At 45.9% G+C, this 21403-nt stretch overlaps 1 protein-coding gene across 1 annotated transcript in view; it reads right to left on the bottom strand.

Moving 5' to 3' along the window:
- The window catches only part of hspg2 (heparan sulfate proteoglycan 2), a 524258-nt gene extending 503638 nt beyond the window's left edge, over window positions 1-20620 (bottom strand). The window contains exon 1 of the mRNA XM_078558280.1: window positions 20343-20620. Within this exon, the coding sequence (XP_078414406.1) occupies window positions 20343-20411 (69 nt within the window). The 5' untranslated portion in view covers window positions 20412-20620. The remainder of the gene's footprint in view (window positions 1-20342) is intronic.
- Between the last annotated feature and the right edge of the window lie 783 nt (window positions 20621-21403).

The raw sequence follows: 21403 nt of genomic DNA, 5'->3' as shown, positions 1-21403 counted from the left end.
TCACACAACCTGATAAATGGCAAAGCCCAAGCAAAACAAGCAGAAAAGTGGAAGGTACTTCATTGTCCAGTTGAAACTACTGGCAGTAAATCAGGGAGTTTCTCTGCCTTCCTGCTGCTGGCTCAATGCGTTCCAGTCTGTCTGGTCAAGTACCACAGTAATTACTGAGCGCTGGCCTTTCATACTGAGGCCTGTTGCGTTCATGTTTGCTCCTGCTGGTATTCTGTCACTTTAAAGAAGAGTCCTATGATGAACAGGATCCATTCCAGTCATTGACTGATGGAAGGAAGTTATTTCCACAGCAAAACTACTGCTGGCATCACAGGGGTCATCTCATCTCGTCTCGTCTCACACATGCACTGAGGATAGCCTGACTCTGGAGTGCCAGTGATTGCAGAAAGAAAGACTTGCAGCATCTTTCACAACCTCAAGACATCCCAGAGTGCTTCACAGCCAATGAACTATATTCAAAGTGCGATCACTCTTGTAATGTAGGAAACACAGCAGAAAGGTCAATGATAACAATGACAAAAGACAAATCGCTGGCTTTAAGGTGTTGGTTGTGGGATAAATATTGGCCAGGAAACTGGGGAGAACTCCCCTGCTGTTCTTGAAATGGGATCTTTTTGTTCATTTACGAGGGTAGGCGGGGCCTTGCAAACACACCCAAAAAGCTTGACACCATCCAGGACAAATCAGCCCACATGAGTGGCACCCCATCCACCACCTTAAACATTCACTCGCTCCACCACCGACACACAGTAGCAGCAGTGCGTACAAGATGCACTGCAGGAACTCACCAAGCCTCCTTCGACAGCACCTTCCGAACCTGTGATCTCTACCACCTAGAAGGACATGGGCAGCAGAGACATGGGAACACCATCACCTACAAGGTCCCCTCTAAGCCACTCACCATCCTGACTTGGAACCACTGTTCCTTCACTGCTGCCGGGTCAAAATCCTAGAACACCCTCCCCAACAGCACGGAAGGTGTAGCTACAACACAGACTGCAGCGGTTCAAGAAGTCAGCTCACCACCACCTTCTTGAGGGCAGTTAGGGATGGGCAACAAACGCTGGCCCAGCCAGCGACACCCACATCCCATGAAAGAATTTTAAAAACTCTCTTGTCCCCTGTTCTAAATCCTTTACATGGAATTCTCTGTCCATGGGTTCGAAATACAGCAATGACAGTCTACTTGTATCCACCCTGTCCCACCCTTCCATAATTTTAACATATGGCCCCATAATGTGTTGTTCTGATGTAAAAAGCCACAATTAGTCAATGCACTAAAACAGGCAGTGATTTAGTGGACCCTCTGTGAAACCTCAATATCCTTTCTATAGCATGGAGCCTAATACTGTACACAGTACTCCAACTGAGGTCTTAAGCTTTTACAGAGATTCTCCATTACCCCCCAGATTTTGTGCTCTATATCTTGTGATGAAGAAGAGCTAATGGACTCTTAGGATTTTTCAAACAGCCTTGTCAACCTGAAGTGCTGCCTTTAATGTCCTGTGAACTCTCACCCCCCACCGCCCCCCACTGCCCCCCACCACCACCAAAAACACCTCTGTGCTTTCACAGTGCCGAGACCACTTCCATCCAGAGTATGATTAGTTCTTGATTTTTATGGAAATGCATCATCCCACACTTACAACCAATGCTGAGGTTCTTACTGCAATCACAGCATTGATGCAAAGCAGATTACGTCACACTGACCTCAGTTAAGTTATCGTGTAAATGCAAAGTTAAGGATCAACGTGGATCCCAAGCAAAGGAGAGCAGGCTGTTGTGTAAAAGCCGCAATCTTCTGCACACTGGATTATTGGGCAGAGTGTATTGTGAAACCTGGAGCATAGCTAAGCAGGCTTTTAATGATTTATCAACCTTGTGCTCTCAATGATTTTACCACAGCAGACACCACATCCCCCCTGTGATACACTATTGTCTTTTGTGCCTGCACTTATATGTTTCAGAGCAGCATCAGACCTTGTAACTTGAACCTTGGATCTTCCCAACCTCTGCCACAGAAGGTACTGAAAGGTAGGAACTGAGAGGGGATAATGTTTTCAGGCTGTCCGTTGAAAATAGATCATATATAAATATTTACCTAAAACAAATCTTCCAAAAAAAAAGGGCCAGTTAACCAGGCCATGTCTACACATGTTCTAGTAGACTATCCAGAAGTGGCACAGGGCCAAGAACCTGTGCTTTCCCAACTGGGGAATAAATGGTTATATGAAGAACTCAGGGAGTTGAGAAGGGGCACAAAGAGAAACTAGGAAACCCGGGTGTGTAGCATGTTCCTGTGAACATTATCCTGCAATATTTCCAAGTTTGCTGATGACACAAAACTAGGTGGGAATGTGAATGGTGAGGAGGATGTAAAGAGGCTTCAAAGCAATTTAGACAAGTTGAGTGAGTGGGCAAATACATAGCAAATGCAGTATTACGTAGATAAGTGTGAAGTTATCCATTTCGGAAGGAAAAACAGAAGGCAGAGTATTATTTGAATGGTGATAAATTAGGAAACGTTGATGTACAAAGGGACCTGGGTGTCCTTGTACATCAATCACTGAAAGCAAGCATGCAGATGCAGCGAGCAGTTAAGAAGGCAAATGGTGTGTTGGCCTTCATTGCAAGAGGATTTGAGTACAGAAGCAAGGATGTCTTACTGCAGCTATACAGGACCTTGCCATAGAGGGAGTGCAGTGAAGGTTCACCAGAATGATTCCTGGGATGACAGGATTGTCATAAGAGAGATTGGATCGGCTATGCCTGTATTCATTGGAATTTAGAAGAATGAGAGGGAATCGCATTGAAAAGTATAAAGTTCTGACGGGGCTGGACAGACTGGATGCGGGGATAATGTTTCAACTGGTTAGGGGGTGTAGAACAAGGGATCACATCTCAGGATACAGGGTAGACCATTTGGGGCTGAGATGAGGAGAAATTTCTTCATTCAGAGGGTGGTGAGCCTGTGGAATTCTCTGCCACAGAAGGTTGTGGAGACCAAGTCACTGAATATATTTAAGAAGAAAATAGATAGATTTCTAGACACAAAAGGCATCAAGGGGAATGGGGAGAGAGTGGAGTATGGAGTTGAGATAGAGGATCAGCCATGATCACATTGAATAGGAGAGCAGGCTCGAGGGTCCCAACAGCTTACTCCTGCCCATAGTTCCTATGTTTCTGTCCCACCTGCAGTAACTGAGTATCATTCTAAAATGAAAACAAAAAGACTCGCATTTGTATAGCACCTTTCACAACCTCAAGACGCTCCCAAAGTGTTTTACAGCCAATAAAGTACTTTCCTTGTGCAGTCACTGTTTTAATGTAGGAAACACAGTAGCTAGTTTATGCATGGCAACAAAATGACATGTATATACTATAGAGCAGGATAGTAGGGAGTACTCCCTGCTCTTGTTCAAACAATGCTTCTACATCCACCCAAGGTGACAGGCCTTAGTTTAACGGCTCATTTGAAAGACGGCATCTCTGATAGCACAGTGTTCCCTCCGTACTGTGCTAATGTGTTAGTCTAGATTACATGCTCAAATCTCTGGAGTCTGAGGTGAGAATGCCACCACTGAGTCAGAGCAAGCCTGTTTCAACCACATGGTACATTCCCAAATCTGTGGTTTCCTCCAATCTCACGGCAGTCAATATCTCCGTCACAGATATTGCCTCTGAATTATGCTGTTGTTCCTGAGGTTCAATTTCAGAATTAATTTAAGAATGCTTTGCTCCAAAATTTACCAGAGCCATCTCACAATCATGCAGATATATGACAGAATTTTCATTTTTACATCTGTGGGGCTATGAAATGGCTGTGGTTTTTTTATAGCTTGGTTGTGGTTTTTATAAACCAATGTCTCTTAATCCCAATACGTACATGAGTAATCTGCAGGTAGTTTTAAGCTTTGTTTCTGAATTCATTGTTTGTCTTTCCTCATACAAACCTACCGGTTGACTTGGAAACCATGCATCCCCATCTCATGTTCTATGTAAATATAATTAAAGCAGTCTGGACATGTCTCTATACCAAATGTTTACATCGGCCCCTTTGTGCTGCTGATTGATCTGTGATGGTCCATTTTATCCCATTATAAACCATCCATTATAAAATAGTTCTCTCAACCTGTAGCCAGGACATGTCAATTTAGAATACACATTCCTCCACTTATCCTATTACATCCTCTGATCCTCCTTCCCCCAGTTTTCAAATTTAAAAAAAACTCTGCTGGAAGCTCGCTCAGCAAGTGAACAGGCTGAGCTATGCACACCAGCAAAGTGCCAGTGTCTAACTGTGCTCTCTGCGAATTTCAGCCAAAGGAGCAACAAGGTGAGTGGTCCCTTTCAGCCATCAAGAGGCCCCCCCCACCCGCCCTTGCAATCCTAAATATACTAGCGCTAGCTCAGCAGTAGCCCAAGTTAGAAGGTCATGAGTTGAAGTGCTACTCCAGAGGCTTGAGCACCTAATCCAGACGACACCACAGTCGAAAACTATTGGGGGGGCGGGGGAGAGAGTGCTTTTTGGAGAGAAGCTTAAACTGAGGCCCTGTCTGCCCTCTCAGGTGAGCATGAGAGATATGAAAGATCCCATGGCATCTTGAAGAAGAGCAAGGGAGATCTCTCCGGTCTCCTATTGCTCAACCAAGATCGCCAAAACAGATCTGGTCATTATCTCATTGCTATTTATGGGGGTTTACTATGTGAGAATTGGCTGATTGGCTGCCATGTTGCCCCACATCATCCTGGCTGTGAAACTATTCGAGGTCCCTGAGAAATTGAAAGGCGCTATAGAAATGCAAGCTTATTCTTCGGTTGTTAAAGCCAATAAAAGAAACACCTGGGAAACATTCACATTTTAAACATTCTGTATAAAATCACACTGCTATATCATTCCTGGATGGGCAGAAGGGCACATGAGTGGATTAGATCAAGAGCTTGGAAATCAAAAGGGTTGCTAAGTACAGTCAGAGAGAGAATGATAGACAAGTACAGCCATTGGAAATAAAGACCTGACAGCCTTGTCCTGGCAACAATGGAAGGATAAATTGAGGGTAAAAGCAGAAGAGGAGGAAGAAAATTCAGATGGGTGGATAACATCGAGATGTGAGCTGAGGGAGGATTGAAGAAAATCAGAGAAGCAAGACAACGGCAATGGCCCCGCTAAAGCTACGGTGACAACGAACCAAAAACTTCATTTCCACACTTAAATGGTTTCAAAAAGTTACAAGTTAAAATACACCAGACTTAAAAGCATTACTAAATTCTAACTATACCAATGTGCAGGGAGCTTCCCTCCTCCACTCTGCCCTTGCTCTAGCAGTTCCAACATCAGCAGACAGTGGTGCCCTGACTCATACTGCAACAGTTCAACCATCAAGCTGCATCTTGCAACACAAGGAACAGTCAAACCACACACCATCATTATACAATCAAATAAATTGCTCTGGAATGATTGTTCTGCAGCCGAGAAAACCTCAATTCCACCTGCAATAAAGAAATGTCTGTACTGCTGCCATTTCCAACACACACACACACACTTACGCGAGGTCAGAATTAGAGCTGGTTTGGCTGAAAGAAGACAGGTATTCACCCTTTGCAATGAACAAACCACCCCGACCCTCACCCCGCCCGGAGTGAGGGTTGGGGACCATGGCATACCGGTAATGCCACCAGACTAGTAATCCAGGCTGATGCTCTGGGGACAGGGGTTCGAATCCCATCATGGCAGCTGGTGGAATTTAAATAGATCTGGAATTTAATAACACTGATTGTCAGAAAAACCCATCTGCTTCACTAACGTTCTTGAGGGAAGGAAATCTGCCGCCCTTGTGACTCCAGGCCCACAGCAATGCGGTTGACTCTTAACTGCCCTCCAAAATGGCCTAGCAAGCTATTCAGTTGTATCAAACTGCTACAATGTCCACAAAAAGGAATGAATCCAGACGGACCAACCGGCATTGATCGAGGCACCAGAAACGACAACGGCAAATCCTCCTTGCGAAGTCCCCCTTACTAACATCTGGGGGCTTGTGCCAAAATTGGGAGAGACCACAAAATTGTCCCACAGACTAGTCAAGCAACAGCCTGACATAGTCATATTCTGAGAATCACACCTTACAGGCAATGTCCCAGGCATCAACATCACCACCCCTGGGTATGTCCTGTCCCAATGGCAGGACAGACCCAGCAGAGGTGGCACACAGAGCTAGACAGTCAGGAGGGAGTTGCCCTGGTAGCCCTCAACATCGACTCTGGACCCAATGAAATCTCATGGTATCAAGTTAAACATGGGCAAGGAAACCTCCTGCTGATTACGACGTACCATCCCCACACCCCGGCACTCAGGTAATGAATCATTGCTCCTCCTCAATTGGAGGAAGCACTGAGGGTGGCAAGGGTGCAGAATGCACTCTGGGTGGGAACTACAATGTCCAGCACCAACAGTGGCTCAGTAGACTGAGCTGGCCAAGTCCTGAAGGACATAGCTGCTAGGCTTTGTCTGTGTGGCAGGTAGCGAAGAACCAACAAGAGGTAAAAACCTACTTGACCTCATCCTCACCAACCTGCCTGCCACAGATGCATCTGTCCATGACAGTATTGGTAGGAATGGCCACTACATAGTCCTTGTGGAGACAAAGTCCCGCCTTCACATCGAGGATACCCTCCATCGTGTTGTGTGGCATTGCCACCATGCTAAATGGGATAGATTTCGAACAAATCTAGCAGCTCAAGACTGGGCAACCATGAGGCGCTGTGGGCCATCAGCAGCAGAATTTGTACTCAACCACAATCTGCAACCTTATGGCCTGGCATATCTCCAACTCTACTTTTACCATCAAGTCAGGGGATTAACTCTGGTTCAATGAAGAATGCAGGAGGATTTATCGGGAGCAGCACCAGGCATACCTAAAAACAAGGTGTCAACCTGATGCTATATCACAGGGCTACTTGCGTGCCAAACAAAGAAAGCAGTGTTTGATGGACAGAGCTAAGCGATCCAAACTCTGTAGTCCTGCCACATCCAGTCGTGAATAGTGATGGACAATTGAACAACTTCACTGGAGGAGGCGGCTCCACAAATATCCCCATTCTCAATGATGGGGGAGCCCAGCACATCAGTGCAAAAGATAAGACTGAAGCATTTGCAACAACCTTCAGCCAGAAGTGCTGAGTGGATGATCCATCTCGGCCTCCTCTGGAGGTCCCCAGCATCATAGGTGCCAGTCTTCAGCCAATTCGGTTCACTCAACATGATATCAAAAAAAGGCTGAAGGCACTGGATCCTGCAAAGGCTATGGACCCTGACAACGTTCTGGCAATAGTACTGAAGACTTGTATTCCAGAACTTGCCGCACCCTTAGCCAAGATGTTCCAGTACAGCTACAACATTGGCATCTACCCAGCTATGTGGAAATTTGCCCAGATATGTCCTATACACAAAAAGCAGGACAAACCCAACCTGACCAATTACCTCCCCATCAGTCTACTCTCGATCATCAGTAAAGTAATGGAAGGGATCATCAACAGTGCTATCAAGCAGCACCTACTCAGCAACAATGTGCTCACTGACATTCAGTTTGGGTTCTGCCAGGGCCACTCAGCTCCTGATCTCATTACAGCCTTAGTTGAAACATAAACAAAAGAGCTGAACTTGAGATGTGAGATAAAAGTGACTGTCCTTGAAATCAAGGCAGCATTTGACCGAGTGTGGCATCAAGAAGCCCGAGCAAAACTGGAGTCAATGGGAATCGGGGGAAAACTCTCCACTGGCTGGAGTCATACCTAGCAGAAAGTGGGATGGTTGGAGGTCAATCATCTCAGTTCCAGGACATCACTGCAGAAGTTCCTCAGGGTAGTGTCCAAGGCCCAAACATCTTCAGCTGCTTCTTCAGTGATCTTCCTTCCATCATAAGGTCAGAAGTGGGGATGTTCGCTGATGATTACACAATGTTCAGCACCATTCACAACTCCTCAGATACTGAAGCAGTGCATGCCCATTTTGTTGGGGGGTGACAACATTCAGGCTTGGGTTGATATATAACAAGTAACATTTGCGACCCCCACATTCCATGAAAGAGTAAAATAAAATTGCAGGACAGGAGGACAATTTAATGATTGGAAAAGCTAAGCCCAACCCCTGTCCACACTGGCAAGGGTGTACTCAAGTTCCAAAACTGGTACCACTCAGCTGGGGAGCCCAGAGCAATAAATGTAAGATCAGCACAAATTGAACAAATGAAAAATTTAAGAGGAACATCTTTACAGAGAGATTGGGGAGAATGTAGAATGCACTATCACAGGGAAAAGCTGTGTCAAATACACTCCCTATATATTTTACGTAAAAAGGATCTATAACACCTACTATTATCTTACCCAGACATAGCTTACCCTATAATAGGTCCAACTATAATCACCGATTGCCCAAATCTCTCAGCAAATCCAAATTTCAGAGAACTCCCCCACTTAATTATGTGCTTTCCAGCACATCTGCCTTTTATTTCCTCCAATTGTTTATTTTATTACTGTACTTCTTCACTTGATTTGAAGCCACATTTAGGGTCAAGGATTTTGCTGTCAAAAAGTAGTTCTGATTAAAGAATATTTCTGTGTTTAACAGTTAACTCGCACTGGAAGAGAGTTATGTATATTAAAAGGTTTAAAGTTACTCTTAGCCACCTTCATTGTCTTTGTTCAAAAAAATACATTTTGATTGGAATAAAAATTAGTTTCCTTCCATGTCCAACATTGAATTTATGTCCATGGTTTCCATACATTTCTCCAGCCTGCAGAATTCTTGGAAATAGCTGGCAGGCAAGTGTATGTTGAAGCTCTCATTGTGAGACAGATAAGCATCTGGAGTCTTCAAGGGGGTTAAACACAAATAATACCAAAATATCAAATAAGAAAGTATTTTTTCATTTTTGCTCTCCACATTACTATATAATCTCCACATCTCACACGGCTCAGAACCAGGCCTCCTCAATGCCAGTGGCAGCTTGTCTCAGTCTGCATCACACACCTCTGAGTCAAACATTTCTGGCCTAAAGCCACGACTCAAAAACATTGTACTAGGTGGAAACTTGACAGCAGTACTGGAGTTTATTACAGTGTCGAGGGAGCATGGCAGCGCTGGAGTTTATTTCAGTGTCGAGGCAGCGTGGCAGTGCTGGAGTTTATTACAGTGTCGAGGCAGCGCGGCAGTGCTGGAGTTTATTACAGTGTCGAGGCAGCGCAGCAGTGCTGGAGTTTATTACAGTGTCGAGGGAGCACAGCAGTGCTGGAGTTTATTACAGTGTCGAGTCAGCGCGGCAGTGCTGGAGTTTATTACAGTGTCGAGGCAGCGCGGCAGTGCTGGAGTTTATTACAGTGTCGAGAGAGCACAGCAGTGCTGGGGTTTATTACAGTGTCGAGGGGGAGCACGGCAGTGCTGGGGTTTATTACAGTGTCGAGGGAGCACGGCAGTGCTGGGGTTTATTACAGTGTCGAGGGAGCACGGCAGTGCTGGGGTTTATTACAGTGTCGAGGGGGCACGGCAGTGGTGGGGTTTATTACAGTGTCGAGGGGGCGCGGCAGTGCTGGAGTTTATTTCATTGTCGAGGCAGCGCGGTAGTGCTGGGGTTTATTACAGTGTCGAGGGAGCACGGCAGTGCTGGGGTTTATTACAGTGTCGAGGGGGCGCGGCAATGCTGGAGTTTATTACAGTGTCGAGGGAGCACGGCAGTGCTGGAGTTTATTGCAGTGTCGAGGCAGCGCGGCAGTGCTGGGGTTTATTACAGTGTCGAGGGAGCGCAGCAGTGGAGTTTATTACAGTGTCAAGGGGGCGCGGCAGTGCTGGGGTTTATTACAGTGTCGAGGGGGCGCGGCAGTGCTGGGGTTTATTACAGTGTCGAGGGGGCGCGGCAGTGCCGGAGTTTATTACAGTGTCAAGGGGGCACGGCAGTGCTGGAGTTTATTACAGTGTTGAGGGAGCGCGGCAGTGCTGGAGTTTATTACAGTGTTGAGGGAGCGCGGCAGTGCTGGGGTTTATTACAGTGTCAAGGGGGCGCGGCAGTGCTGGAGTTTATTACAGTGTTGAGGGAGCGCGGCAGTGCTGGGGTTTATTACAGTGTCGAGGGAGCGCGGCAGTGCTGGGGTTTATTACAGTGTCGAGGGGGAGTGGCAGTGCTGGGGTTTATTACAGTGTCGAGGGGGAGCGGCAGTGCTGGAGTTTATTACAGTGTCGAGGGAGCGCGGCAGTGCTGGGGTTTATTACAGTGTCAAGGGGGCGAGGCAGTGCTGGGGTTTATTACAGTGTCGAGGGAGCACGGCAGTGCTGGAGTTTATTACAGTGTCGAGGGAGCACAGCAGTGCTGGGGTTTATTACAGTGTCGAGGGAGCACGGCAGTGCTGGTGTTTATTACAGAGTCGAGGGAGCACAGCAGTGCTGGGGCTTATTACAGTGTCGAGGGAGCGCGGCAGTGCTGGGGTTTATTACAGTGTCGAGAGGGCGTGGCAGTGCTGGGGTTTATTACAGTGTCGAGGGAGTGCGGCAGTGATGGGGCTTATTACAGTGTAGAGGGAGCACAGCAGTGCTGGGGTTTATTACAGCGTCGAGAGGGCGTGGCAGTGCTGGAGTTTATTACAGTGTCGAGAGGGCGTGGCAGTGCTGGGGTTTATTACAGTGTCATGGGAGCGCGGCAGTGCTGGGGTTTATTATAGTGTCGAGGGAGCGCGGCAGTGCTGGGGTTTATTACAGTTTTGAGGGAGCGCGGCAGTGCTGGGGTTTATTAGTGTCAAGGGAGCGCGGCAATGCTGGGGTTTATTAGTGTCAAGGGAGCACGGCAGTGCTGGAGTTTATTACAGTGTCGAGGGAGCACGGCACTGTTGGGGTTTGGTGTTGGCCCGAGTGCTGGCAGGGCAGCAGACACAAGCTCCCCCACAAGCCCTACCTAATCCTGACACAGAAGCAAATCGCCGTTCCTTCATCATCGCTGGATTAACATCCTCGAACTCCCTCTCTAAGAGCGCTTAGGTTGCCTTCATGGACTCCACCGGTTCAAGGAGACAGCTCACCACCAACCTCTCAAGTGCAAACAGGGATGGGCAAACAGGCTGGCCTGGCCTGTAATAGTCCCGTCTCATAAAAGAAAAAAATTATTTTTTTTTTCCACCTCTCCCTGGCCCTCTATCCAGCTCTACTTGTCCCACCCCGCCTTAAACCAGCTTATATTTCACCTCTTTTCTATTTTTCCTTAGTTCTGTTGAAGAGTCATACGGACTCGAAACGTTAACTGTGCTCCTCTCCGCAGCTGCTGTCAGACCTGCTGGGTTTTTCCAGGTATTTGTGTTTTTGTTTTGGATTTCCAGCCTCCGCAGTTTTTTGCTTTTATCTTAAAAAAAAATTCCTGGCACACACCAACTATCCCTGTCTCTAAATCTCAGCATTAATTCATCATTTTTTTCAACTTCAATGCGAATCTAACATAACATTGTTGTTGTTCAATCAACTCTCCCGAAATTTAATTTTAAGAAAAGAGCTTCCACACAGTCGCACATTCCAGCTTTACTGCAGCCACAGGGCACAGTAACCACTTATCACTGGTGTTTGAAAGTTCGCCGCTGAGCCCCAGACAATATCCTCCGGCATACAGGCTTAAATGAAGCCTGAACACGCCTGGCCAGGTGACAGAATCCTTGAATTCAGCTTCCCGAACCCTTCCCTATCCGGTTTCTTTCCTTTCAGACATACCCTATCCTTCCTCTGATCTCAGAGCTGTGGAATGCCTGGGGATACTCGGCCTGGGTTTGTACGGTGGAGCCAAGAGCAGAGCTGCTTTCACCCATGCAGGGCTGGGGCTGACGGAGCAGCAGCACACAGCAAAATGCTGGATTTTCTCAATGCTCCCAAAAAAACCCCAGTAAAACATAAGGATTCCATGACGGGTGGCAGGGGTGCTGCTACTTCAGAGAGCGAAATAAAAATTGTAGTTGGCAAGTGTTATTTTTAGGGTTATAATCGCTTTGGTTTAAACAAACAGGAAAACACTAATAGAATTTACTGGAAAAATAAGACATTGTTTGAAACAAGGAACAATTAGCTGAACACAAATTTGCAGCAAACTCAAATCCAAAGCATATAATAATATTCTTCAAAATCATTCATAAAGGGCCATGCTATAATTAGCTTCCACTGTTTACCTGCAGTTAGAAGATTTAAAACAAAGATTACAGGCATTTTATTTCTGGAGACAATCATATAAAGCTATCTCATATCTGTGTTGCAACAGAACCAGGTTCATGTGCCAGGGGAGATCGGGCAAAATGTTCTTACGCACGGAGTTATGATCTGGGACGCGGTCCCTGACAGAATAGTGGAAGCACGCATGATGGGCTGAATGGCCTCCATCTGTACTCTTACGATTCTGTAAATCGGACATGAATTCTTAACTAAACGCAAGGCAATACAACCATATGAATTCGGAGCAGGAGTAGGCCATTCAGTCCCTCAAGCCTGTTCTCAATAAGATCATGACTGACCTGATTGTGGCCTCAACTCCACATTCCCACCTACCCCACCCCGCTTAACCTATATGAACTAACATAAGATCACTCTTGGCAAACCAACAATTCAGGTACTCTAAATACAACATTCCCCTGGTCTATTTCTCCCAGAGTCTTGACAGCAGCAGTTGATGCTGGATAATCTCATAAGAAGCTCACTCAAAAGGCCATAGATCCAGCTAGAATGCTTCTGAGGTGCTGGCAACCTATTTGTAGTTTCTTTCCCCTTAATATAAATATTTGAGCTGTTAATTCTTCAAAAGCTTACCTTCAAAGCAGCAGATTATTGATCTCCTGTAACTCGATGGCAATAGCAAAAATGTTTACCCACTCTAATAATCTAATCTCTTAACTCCCTCCAATGGCTTGAGAATGCAGATTGCGTTGCTATTAAGGTGAAATCATTACTTTTCACTCACTCATGGAAAGCCCAGCCAAGCTACATGACAAGCGCAGACAGGCAACTAGCACACAGGCCCTCTCCTATTTTCTGTTTTGATTCCCAGCTGGAACATAACAGGTGACCCAATGACAGCTCTACAGGCTTCACAACAAATCTTGAAGGTTTCACCCCCTTTTGTGAAACGTGACTAAAATAAGCCCCATGTTAAACAATATTCGAGTATTGTTTTATTAAGGCAACTGCGCACGGAGCCATTTTATAGACTGCACAGACTGATCAATCCCTTGTGCCAACCATGTCTGGTTGAAGTCCACACAGATTTAGCTGCCAAATCCACGGATGTTTCCCCAGCGTTAATTCCAGCTTGGCTTCAGCACAAAGTGCTCAGGATCTTGTTAACATCACAGCTAGCATCTATTCACAGTATTGGCACAGCACAGAAAGGGGCCATTTGGCCAGACACGTCTGTGCTGGCTCTCTCAATAAGCAATATGCTTAGTGCCCCCACCTTCTCCCTACAACCCTTATTACAGTGTCGAGGAAGCGTGGCAGTGCTGGAGTTTATTACAGTGTCGAGGGAGCGCGGCAGTGCTGGGGTTTATTACAGTGTCGAGGGAGCGCGGCAGTGCTGGGGTTTATTACAGTGTAGAGGGAGCGCGGCAGTGCTGGGGTTTATTACAGTGTCGAGGGAGCGCGGCAGTGCTGGGGTTTATTACAGTGTCGAGGGAGCGCAGCAGTGCTGGGGTTTATTAGAGTGTCGAGGGAGCACGGCAGTGTTGGGGTTTGGTGTTGACCCAAGTGCTGGCAGGGCAGCGGACACAAGCTCCCCCACAAGCCCTACCTAATCCTGACACAGAAGCAAATCGCCGTTCCTTCATCATCGCTGGGTCAACATCCTGGAACCCAAGCGCATTCATCCTTTTCCAGATAATAATCGAATTCCCTTTTGAATGCCTCGATTGACCCTGTCTCCACCACGCGCAGACAGTGCAGTCCAGATCCTAACCACTCACTGTGTGAAAACATTTCTCATGTCTCCATTGCTGCTTTTGCCAATTACCTTGAATTTGTGCCCTCTCATTCCCAATCCTTCCCCCAGTGGGAACAGTTTCTCCTATCTACTCTGTCCAGACCCCTCATGATTTTGAACACCTCTATTAAGTCTCCTTTCAACCTTCTCTTCTCCAAGGGAAACAATCCCAACTTCTCCAAACTTTCTAATGAAGTTCCTCATCCCTCGAACCATTCTCGAGAATCTTTTCTGTTGAACCTGGTAAATATCTGAAGACTTTTGTTTCGCCATCTAGAACGAATGGTTCTTTAGTCTGTAGGGCTGGTTTCTTTCCAGTTTTAATTCTATAAGGAATTGGAGGCAAATACGGATTCTATGAGTTGTCTTTCTCAAATTAAATATTTTTTATATGGCGATGTGACCAACATTGTGAGGATTTCTATTTCTTTGAGAATTTTCACCAAAGGTACCTAGGAGAACTCCACTCTCCTATTAATGCAGACTTTCTGTTAATCAATCAAGTCAATTTTTAGCCTAAATCATATGTGTGTTGTTTCCCTCACTTTAGTGATCAGGTGTGATCCTGGTCTCCTGTATTATCCCCAGTGTGTAGCTCACTGATAAATGCCTTCATTTACCACCCTAGAATCTGCTGTCCCAGTCTCCCTGCAAATACGGTCCCATTCCAGTTCTACTGGAGTGAGAGCTTGCCAATGCGAGTGGATTTTATTGTTGTGCATAGAAGAAGTATCTGGAGATGGCCCGAATCTCCGTAATTAAAATTTTTTGCCCCTGCCATGGGCATACATACTGGCCAGTCAAACGTTTGAATGTGAGAGATCAGCCATGGTTTAAGTGAATGTGAGGGATCAGCCAATGGTTTAAGTGAATGTGAGAGATCAGCCAATGGTTTAAGTGAATGTGAGGGATCAGCCAATGGTTTAAGTGAATGTGAGGGATCAGCCAATGGTTTAAGTGAATGAGAGAGATCAGCCAATGGTTTAAGTGAATGAGAGAGATCAGCCAATGGTTTAAGTGAATGTGAGAGATCAGCCATGGTTTAAGTGAATGTGAGAGATCAGCCATGGTTTAAGTGAATGTGAGAGATCAGCCATGGTTTAAGTGAATGTGAGAGATCAGCCATGGTTTAAGTGAATGGCAAAACAAGCTCGAAGAGCTGAAGGGCTTTCTCCTGTTCTCGATATGTTGAAAGGCGCCATGCACTAACTAGCCCACAATTATAAGGGCAGCTTTGTACAGTAAAATGAGCTTTTCCAAAAACACTGCATCATAGAAAGAAGATTCAGTTACAGTAATTTTCAAAAGAACTTGTTTGAGCATGGTGTCAAAGGCCTGACGAGATGCTTTCTAAGACTTGGGTGGATTAACACTTGCCACCACCTCTCCTGAAGATGGACTTATTGGGGTTCTGGTCTGCGACCATTAACTCTTCAGCACCTCATCCAACAGACCATTCAATTTTAAGTCACAGTGAGGCACTAAGCACAAGGAGGGTGGTCAATCCTGTGCTTACCTCATGTTCCTGTACACATACTTTCTAGTCAGATCTACTGCCACCACACTCCTTCCCCACTTTCCCAACCCCTGCATCCAGCCTACGACACAAGCCAGCTCAACAGAAACCAACTGAGATAATACAGACCAAGAGTCAATTCTTGAACATGTGCATTCTGTAAAGCAGAACAACAGACAAGGCAGAGCAATTAAACCAGGCGAGCACCTCAGGCACTTGGTTTCTGAACGGAACAATACATTCCCCATGATGCAAGTTAAGGATAATGACATTTCTTTGGTTCTTGGACTGAATTGACATGCACACAAGTCATAGTTACCTGTAATCTAATTTTCATCTCTTTCTTGGTATTTTTCGGTACTCTCTTTGTCTCTCTACCATATCAGCTCAAATTGGGACAGCATCAATTTTGGATTACAATCAAAAGATTGACATTCTGTCAGTCACTGTGATTATCCATCCATATTATTCCCTTCCCCATCTCAGCGAGAGAATATTCTTACAGATCGCTAACCAGCAGTTTTCTCGCTCTCACCAAGTCCTGTTCACCCATCAGCCTGAGCTCACTAACCTACCGTGCCTCCCAGCTGACCAATGTCTCCATTCTAAAACTCTCATCCTTGTTTTCAGGGCCCTCCATGCCTTGATCCTTCCCTTTCTCTGTAACTTTCGCCAACCCTGCAACCCTCCAAGTTCTCTTCTCCAATTCTGGCCTCTAGTGCGTTCTGGATTTTAATCGCTCCACCATTGACAGCCATGCCTTCAGCTACCTGGTTCTGAAATTCCCTCCCTATACCTCTCCACCTCTATCTCTGCCTTTCAAACACACCTTGAAACATACCTCTAATCAAGCTTTTGTTCACCTATCCTAATATCTATCGCCTCACTTACTTGCTTTGCTGTCAATTTTCTTCCTGTAAAACACCTTGACATGTTTTACCACATTAACAATTATATATAAATGCAAGTTATTTCTGTTGTCTGGTTGAGACTGCACTCGGATGTATACAGTAGGTGGCTCAGCCAGGTATACAGGTATAACATGGCTAGAACTCCAGGAACTGAAGATCAATCTCCAGGACACTGCTGCATGCAACCCTGGAGACAAATCATCGGGACATTAAAAATGATTTAAAATAAAATTTCTTTGAACATTTCTCTTCATCAGATATAAAAATATTGAAAACGGAGAAACAAGGCTGTTTGGCTGACAGTCAAGCCTCATCGAACTGGGTAGAGTCATTTTGCTTTCCAATTGGCTTGGGAAGGCAGTGCGTCGCAAGGATGCATGCGTTGGTCGATTAATGGCTGGTGCGTGGGGGAAAGTCATGTGATGAAATCTCCAGGAATATATTTAATTGCAGTTGGCAACCGTAAACATGGCAGAAAGCTAGTCAGTATATCTTACATTGTCTTAACCCTATAGTAAAAAACACAATCGTGTCATAGCTGTCTACAATGACAATAGCTGCTATCTTGAATACAAAAAGCACCCGTCACTATACAAATAGGTACTGAAAATGGATGCCAAGGCAGACGGAATGAGAATAGGATTACCAAAGCCTACAGCAGAGATGGATTTACAGGAGTTTCTTTTCAATTGGAAAGGTTTAGGAAGGGAGGTCCAAAGAGTAAGACCAATGAAGTTAAAAGCTATAACATCAATGATGCATCAAATAGATGCAGAAAGAGCCAGAAGAATCAGCAGACCACGATAGGAGGGGACAAGGTCGTGGAGAGATTTCTAGATGAGAACAAGGATTTTAACTTTAACAACTGAGGGATGGCAAGCAAGTAGGAGAAATTAGTGCAATTGTGATGTGCAACAGGGACGTAATGTGGCACTGGATACATCCAGAGTGTTGGACAAGTTCAAGTTCATTAAAGTTGGATTATGAGGGGACTCCAAGATGAACATTAGAGTAGACAGGATCAGCATGACAAAAAGCAATAACCTTTATGCTGAGGTAGGCTTGAAGGACTGCAATATTCCAGAGGTAAGCAATGTTTCAAAAAGTGGAGGTAAGTAGCCTTAAGAGACAGAGGTTAACTGGAGTTCGGGGGACACGGTGATGTAGTGGTAATGTCATGGGCATAGTAATCCCGCGGCCCAGGCTGGTGCTCTAGGGACATAGATTCAAATCCCACCATGACAGCTGGTGGAATTTGAATTCAATTCATAATCTGGAATATAAAGTTAGTAACTAGAATGGTGACCATGAAACTATCATCGATTGTTCATCTGGTTCAGTAATGCCGTTTAGGGAAGAAAATCTGCCGTCCTTACCTGGTCTAGCCTACACGTGACTCCGGACCCCACAGCAATGTGGTTGACTCTCAATTGCCCTCTGAACTGGCCTAGCAAGCTACTCAGTTCAAGGGCAATTAGGGATGAGCAACGAATGCTGGGCTTGCCAGTGACACCCACATCCCATGAAAGAATTTTTTAACAAACTCAGTGTCATTGAGAGCAGCAAGATTGCAGTCAGTACAGTTCAGATCAAGAGAAGAAAATGGAGTCATTGGCAAGTGAAGAGACCAGCAGGGGCATTATGTTGGCCTCAGTCTTTCTGATGATGAGCTGAAGGAAGTTATGATTCATCCAGAACTTGATGTTGGACAATTATTTAAGCATGGAGGCTGTGAAGAGCTTGAGAGGGGTGGTGGTGGTGAGGTAATGCTCAGCATCATCAGCCGGTGAGCCAAACCTGACCCTATTCTTTTGGATGTCATCAAGGGGCAGCAAAGCAGACGAGGAAGAGGATGGAGTACCAGAGACAGACTTTTAGGCAATAGTTGGAGATGGTGGTGTTGCAATAGAAAAACGTGCTAATCTAGGAGATGCTCTGGCTGCCTTCAGATGGTGAAGGGATAGTGACACAATACACAAGCAGCTCGACAGTGTTGTAGAACAGAAGGAGCAGGGTTAATCATACTGATTGTAGTGAAAAGGTCGAGGGAGGGACGGTGGGCTACAATTTGCTCATGGTTTCAGCCAGCGATGTTTCACTGTTGTATGAACGGCAGAAGTCAGACTCGAGAGATTCACATGATGCCATGTACATTCGAACAACGACCTCCCAAACTCTGACCTCCTCCCCACATTCACTCACGACAGAGAGTCATGCTGGAGTTATCACTCCGCCTGCACCAGCCACATTTCAGCACTGCAACAGAATGACCATTTCTACAAGTGAATATATAAAGCAGGAGGGCCCATTGGCAACATTGACAGAAGCAGGAAACTGGCCACTGATCAGACACCCATTACAGGCCCCGTCAGTCAAAGCCAATGGAGAGGAGAATGAGGGAGCAGGGGTGCAAGGGACGGGGTGCAGATGTGAGTGCAATGGCCATCTGATCCCCTGCTGTCAGTTTACTGCCTCCACCATAGACTCTTTGAGCTATGCCAGCAGCCTCAAATCCAATCATAGCCCACTAAGCTTCCAGCAGGGGGCACTAGATTGCATTCAAGATCACACATCCATAATCATTGCTTATCCGTCCCCACCCCGACCATCATCATTCATGCTCCAGGGGCACAGAAACCAAATGGAGACCCCTTACTCAACCTCCAGAGACCATCAAACTCAGCACAGAGCAGGGTTCAAATCTGCAACCCTCCCGACCTGGAGGACTGATTATGCTTACCAGCAGAGCTATTTGGAGAGTTAAGACAGAATGTGCAGACTGGTTTCACATTCTGCTTCTGAATTACTTTTAAGGGTTCTTTAAGCATGGTCGTGTAATAAAGAGAAAATGTAACAGAGCTGCAACTTTGCCAAGGCTGATTTAACAAGGTTCACACCATTTCCAGAAATCACCGAGTTTTCACAAAGCTTCAATTCACAACTGTCAGAACAACTGTACTGAGATACATCGCCTGCACTTTCAGATTTCTAAGACGTGACTGAAGACAGGTCCTGTGAATAGACTTGGATTTGCTCCACCGGTGCACCTAGGGGGAGGGTTCGCAAAAGTTATGAAAGCCTGGCATTACAATTCAGCTTGAAGAGCTAAACCAGATCAGTGAAAAGATTCAGAGATAGGCTCGAGGTTTCTGCCCAGACTCTTCCCACTATAAGCAACTTTCTTGATGTGTGCAGTCAGCTCCCCCACACCGCTCCCGCCAAACCCCCAGCCATGCAGGCTGCAGGGGGGTCCAGAATGCATCCAGTTGAGCTGATAAAGCAGGAGCCCAGTTGGGTCCAAAGATGATATCTGGTCTGTAACCTGCTGAGGAACACCAGCACAGAGTACTGGAACTCAGTGGGTGTCTAAGGGCCCCCTGAAGTGAATATAAATCTTGCAACATCTAAACACATTACCCAAACCATTCAGGAACCAATTTAATTATTCCCAGTGACTTACAGTTTAACAGTCTCTCTCTTTTTTTGGCTTTAGTGTTTTATTGCAATCATCTTTTCAAACTACAAACAAGTCGTCTAGCATCGTAAGAAACATATGTATGTAAAAATAATGTGAGGCCGGGGAGGTGGACAGACTGATTTAGAGGAAACTCTATGAATAGGTTTTAAGGCATAGCAACAGTTCCAGGCTGGATAAAATTAGCCTTTACTGCTAGCTGGTAGCATTTTTACACAAATACACTCAAGGATTTGAGTTTGGGAAGGTACAACCTCAAACTTTCCTCTAAGCCCGGGCTGGGAGGTTGGGCTCCAAAATTTGCACAACTTCTTCAGAAGTTTGTGAAAACTTTTTTTTTCGGGGTGGTGGTTACTTTTGGAAAGTCGCCCTCCCGCGCCACGTTAAATGAGCTCAAAACCTACCGAGAAACGCAAAAGAAAAGAAAAAGCGGGGACACTTGTACTCACACAGGAGGAGAGGAAAAGAGCCTGGATGAGGAGTCGCCAGTGAAGCAGCGAAACTTTTCTCCGGCCCATTTCTCTTCTCTTCTGTTCTGTTCTCTCTCTCTCTCTCCCAACCCAAACCCCTCACAAAAAGTTCCCGCTAACCGGCCGCTGGGGCTGGGAGAAGAAAGTGAATCAAAGTCCTTGAGTGCAGCTGTCCCGGCTCTGCTTCTTGCTCCAGCTTTAGACAAAGTTCGCCCGCACCCTCCCTCCCAGCCTGAGCTTCACTCACTCCTCAGTCAGATTCCTGGATTCCCAGGAATGGCTTTCCGGACTTTCCGGACTGGATTTTCCGGAACCGGAGTTAACTTCTATTTCCCCACCAATCCATGGGTCCCATTGTTCCCAGCAACTTTCCAGTCTCAAAATGGTTTATCTTCCTATTTGTTAGCTCCTTTCTGGGGGGGGGGGGGGGGGAGTGAGGGGGTGTCTCAATGGGTAGCTCTCCCACCCCCTGAGTTTGAGAATTGAATCCCACTTGGCAGGCTCAAGTGCCTAGCTCACTGAGGGAGGGCCGCACTGCCGAAGGTGCCAGCTTTCAGATCATAATTTAAACTGAGGTCCTGTTTACCTGGTGGGGAGTCGTTCAGACTCGAGGCGTTGGCTGTGTTCCTCTCCGCAGATGCTGTCGGACCTGCTGAGTTTTTCCCAGGTATTTTTGTTTTTGTTCCTGTTTACCTTACTTAGGTGAATGGCAAAGACCCCAAGGCATTATCCCAGTAAAGAAAAGGTTTGCATTTAAATAGCACATTTTGTAACCTCTGGATGTTTCAAAGTGCTTTTTGAAGTGTAATCACTGTTGTGGGTTGATCGTCAACCTGTAAATCCTTCCAATGTGCCTGATGGCAGGTAGTAAAAGCGGGAGAGTTTCCTGTTCAGCCATACTGCAGAGGGCAACGGCAAACCACTGCAATACTTTGCCAAACATCATCATGGACCAACCCAATCGACGTTTATGGTTGCCAACGCCATCTTAGGACATGGTACCTCAAGGAGGAGTCACTATCTAATGTAGGAAACGTGGC

The sequence above is a fragment of the Cetorhinus maximus genome, chromosome 15 (genome assembly GCF_964194155.1).
Source record: "Cetorhinus maximus chromosome 15, sCetMax3.hap1.1, whole genome shotgun sequence".
Lineage (NCBI taxonomy): Eukaryota > Metazoa > Chordata > Chondrichthyes > Lamniformes > Cetorhinidae > Cetorhinus > Cetorhinus maximus.
This window is presented reverse-complemented; position numbering and strand designations above follow the sequence as displayed.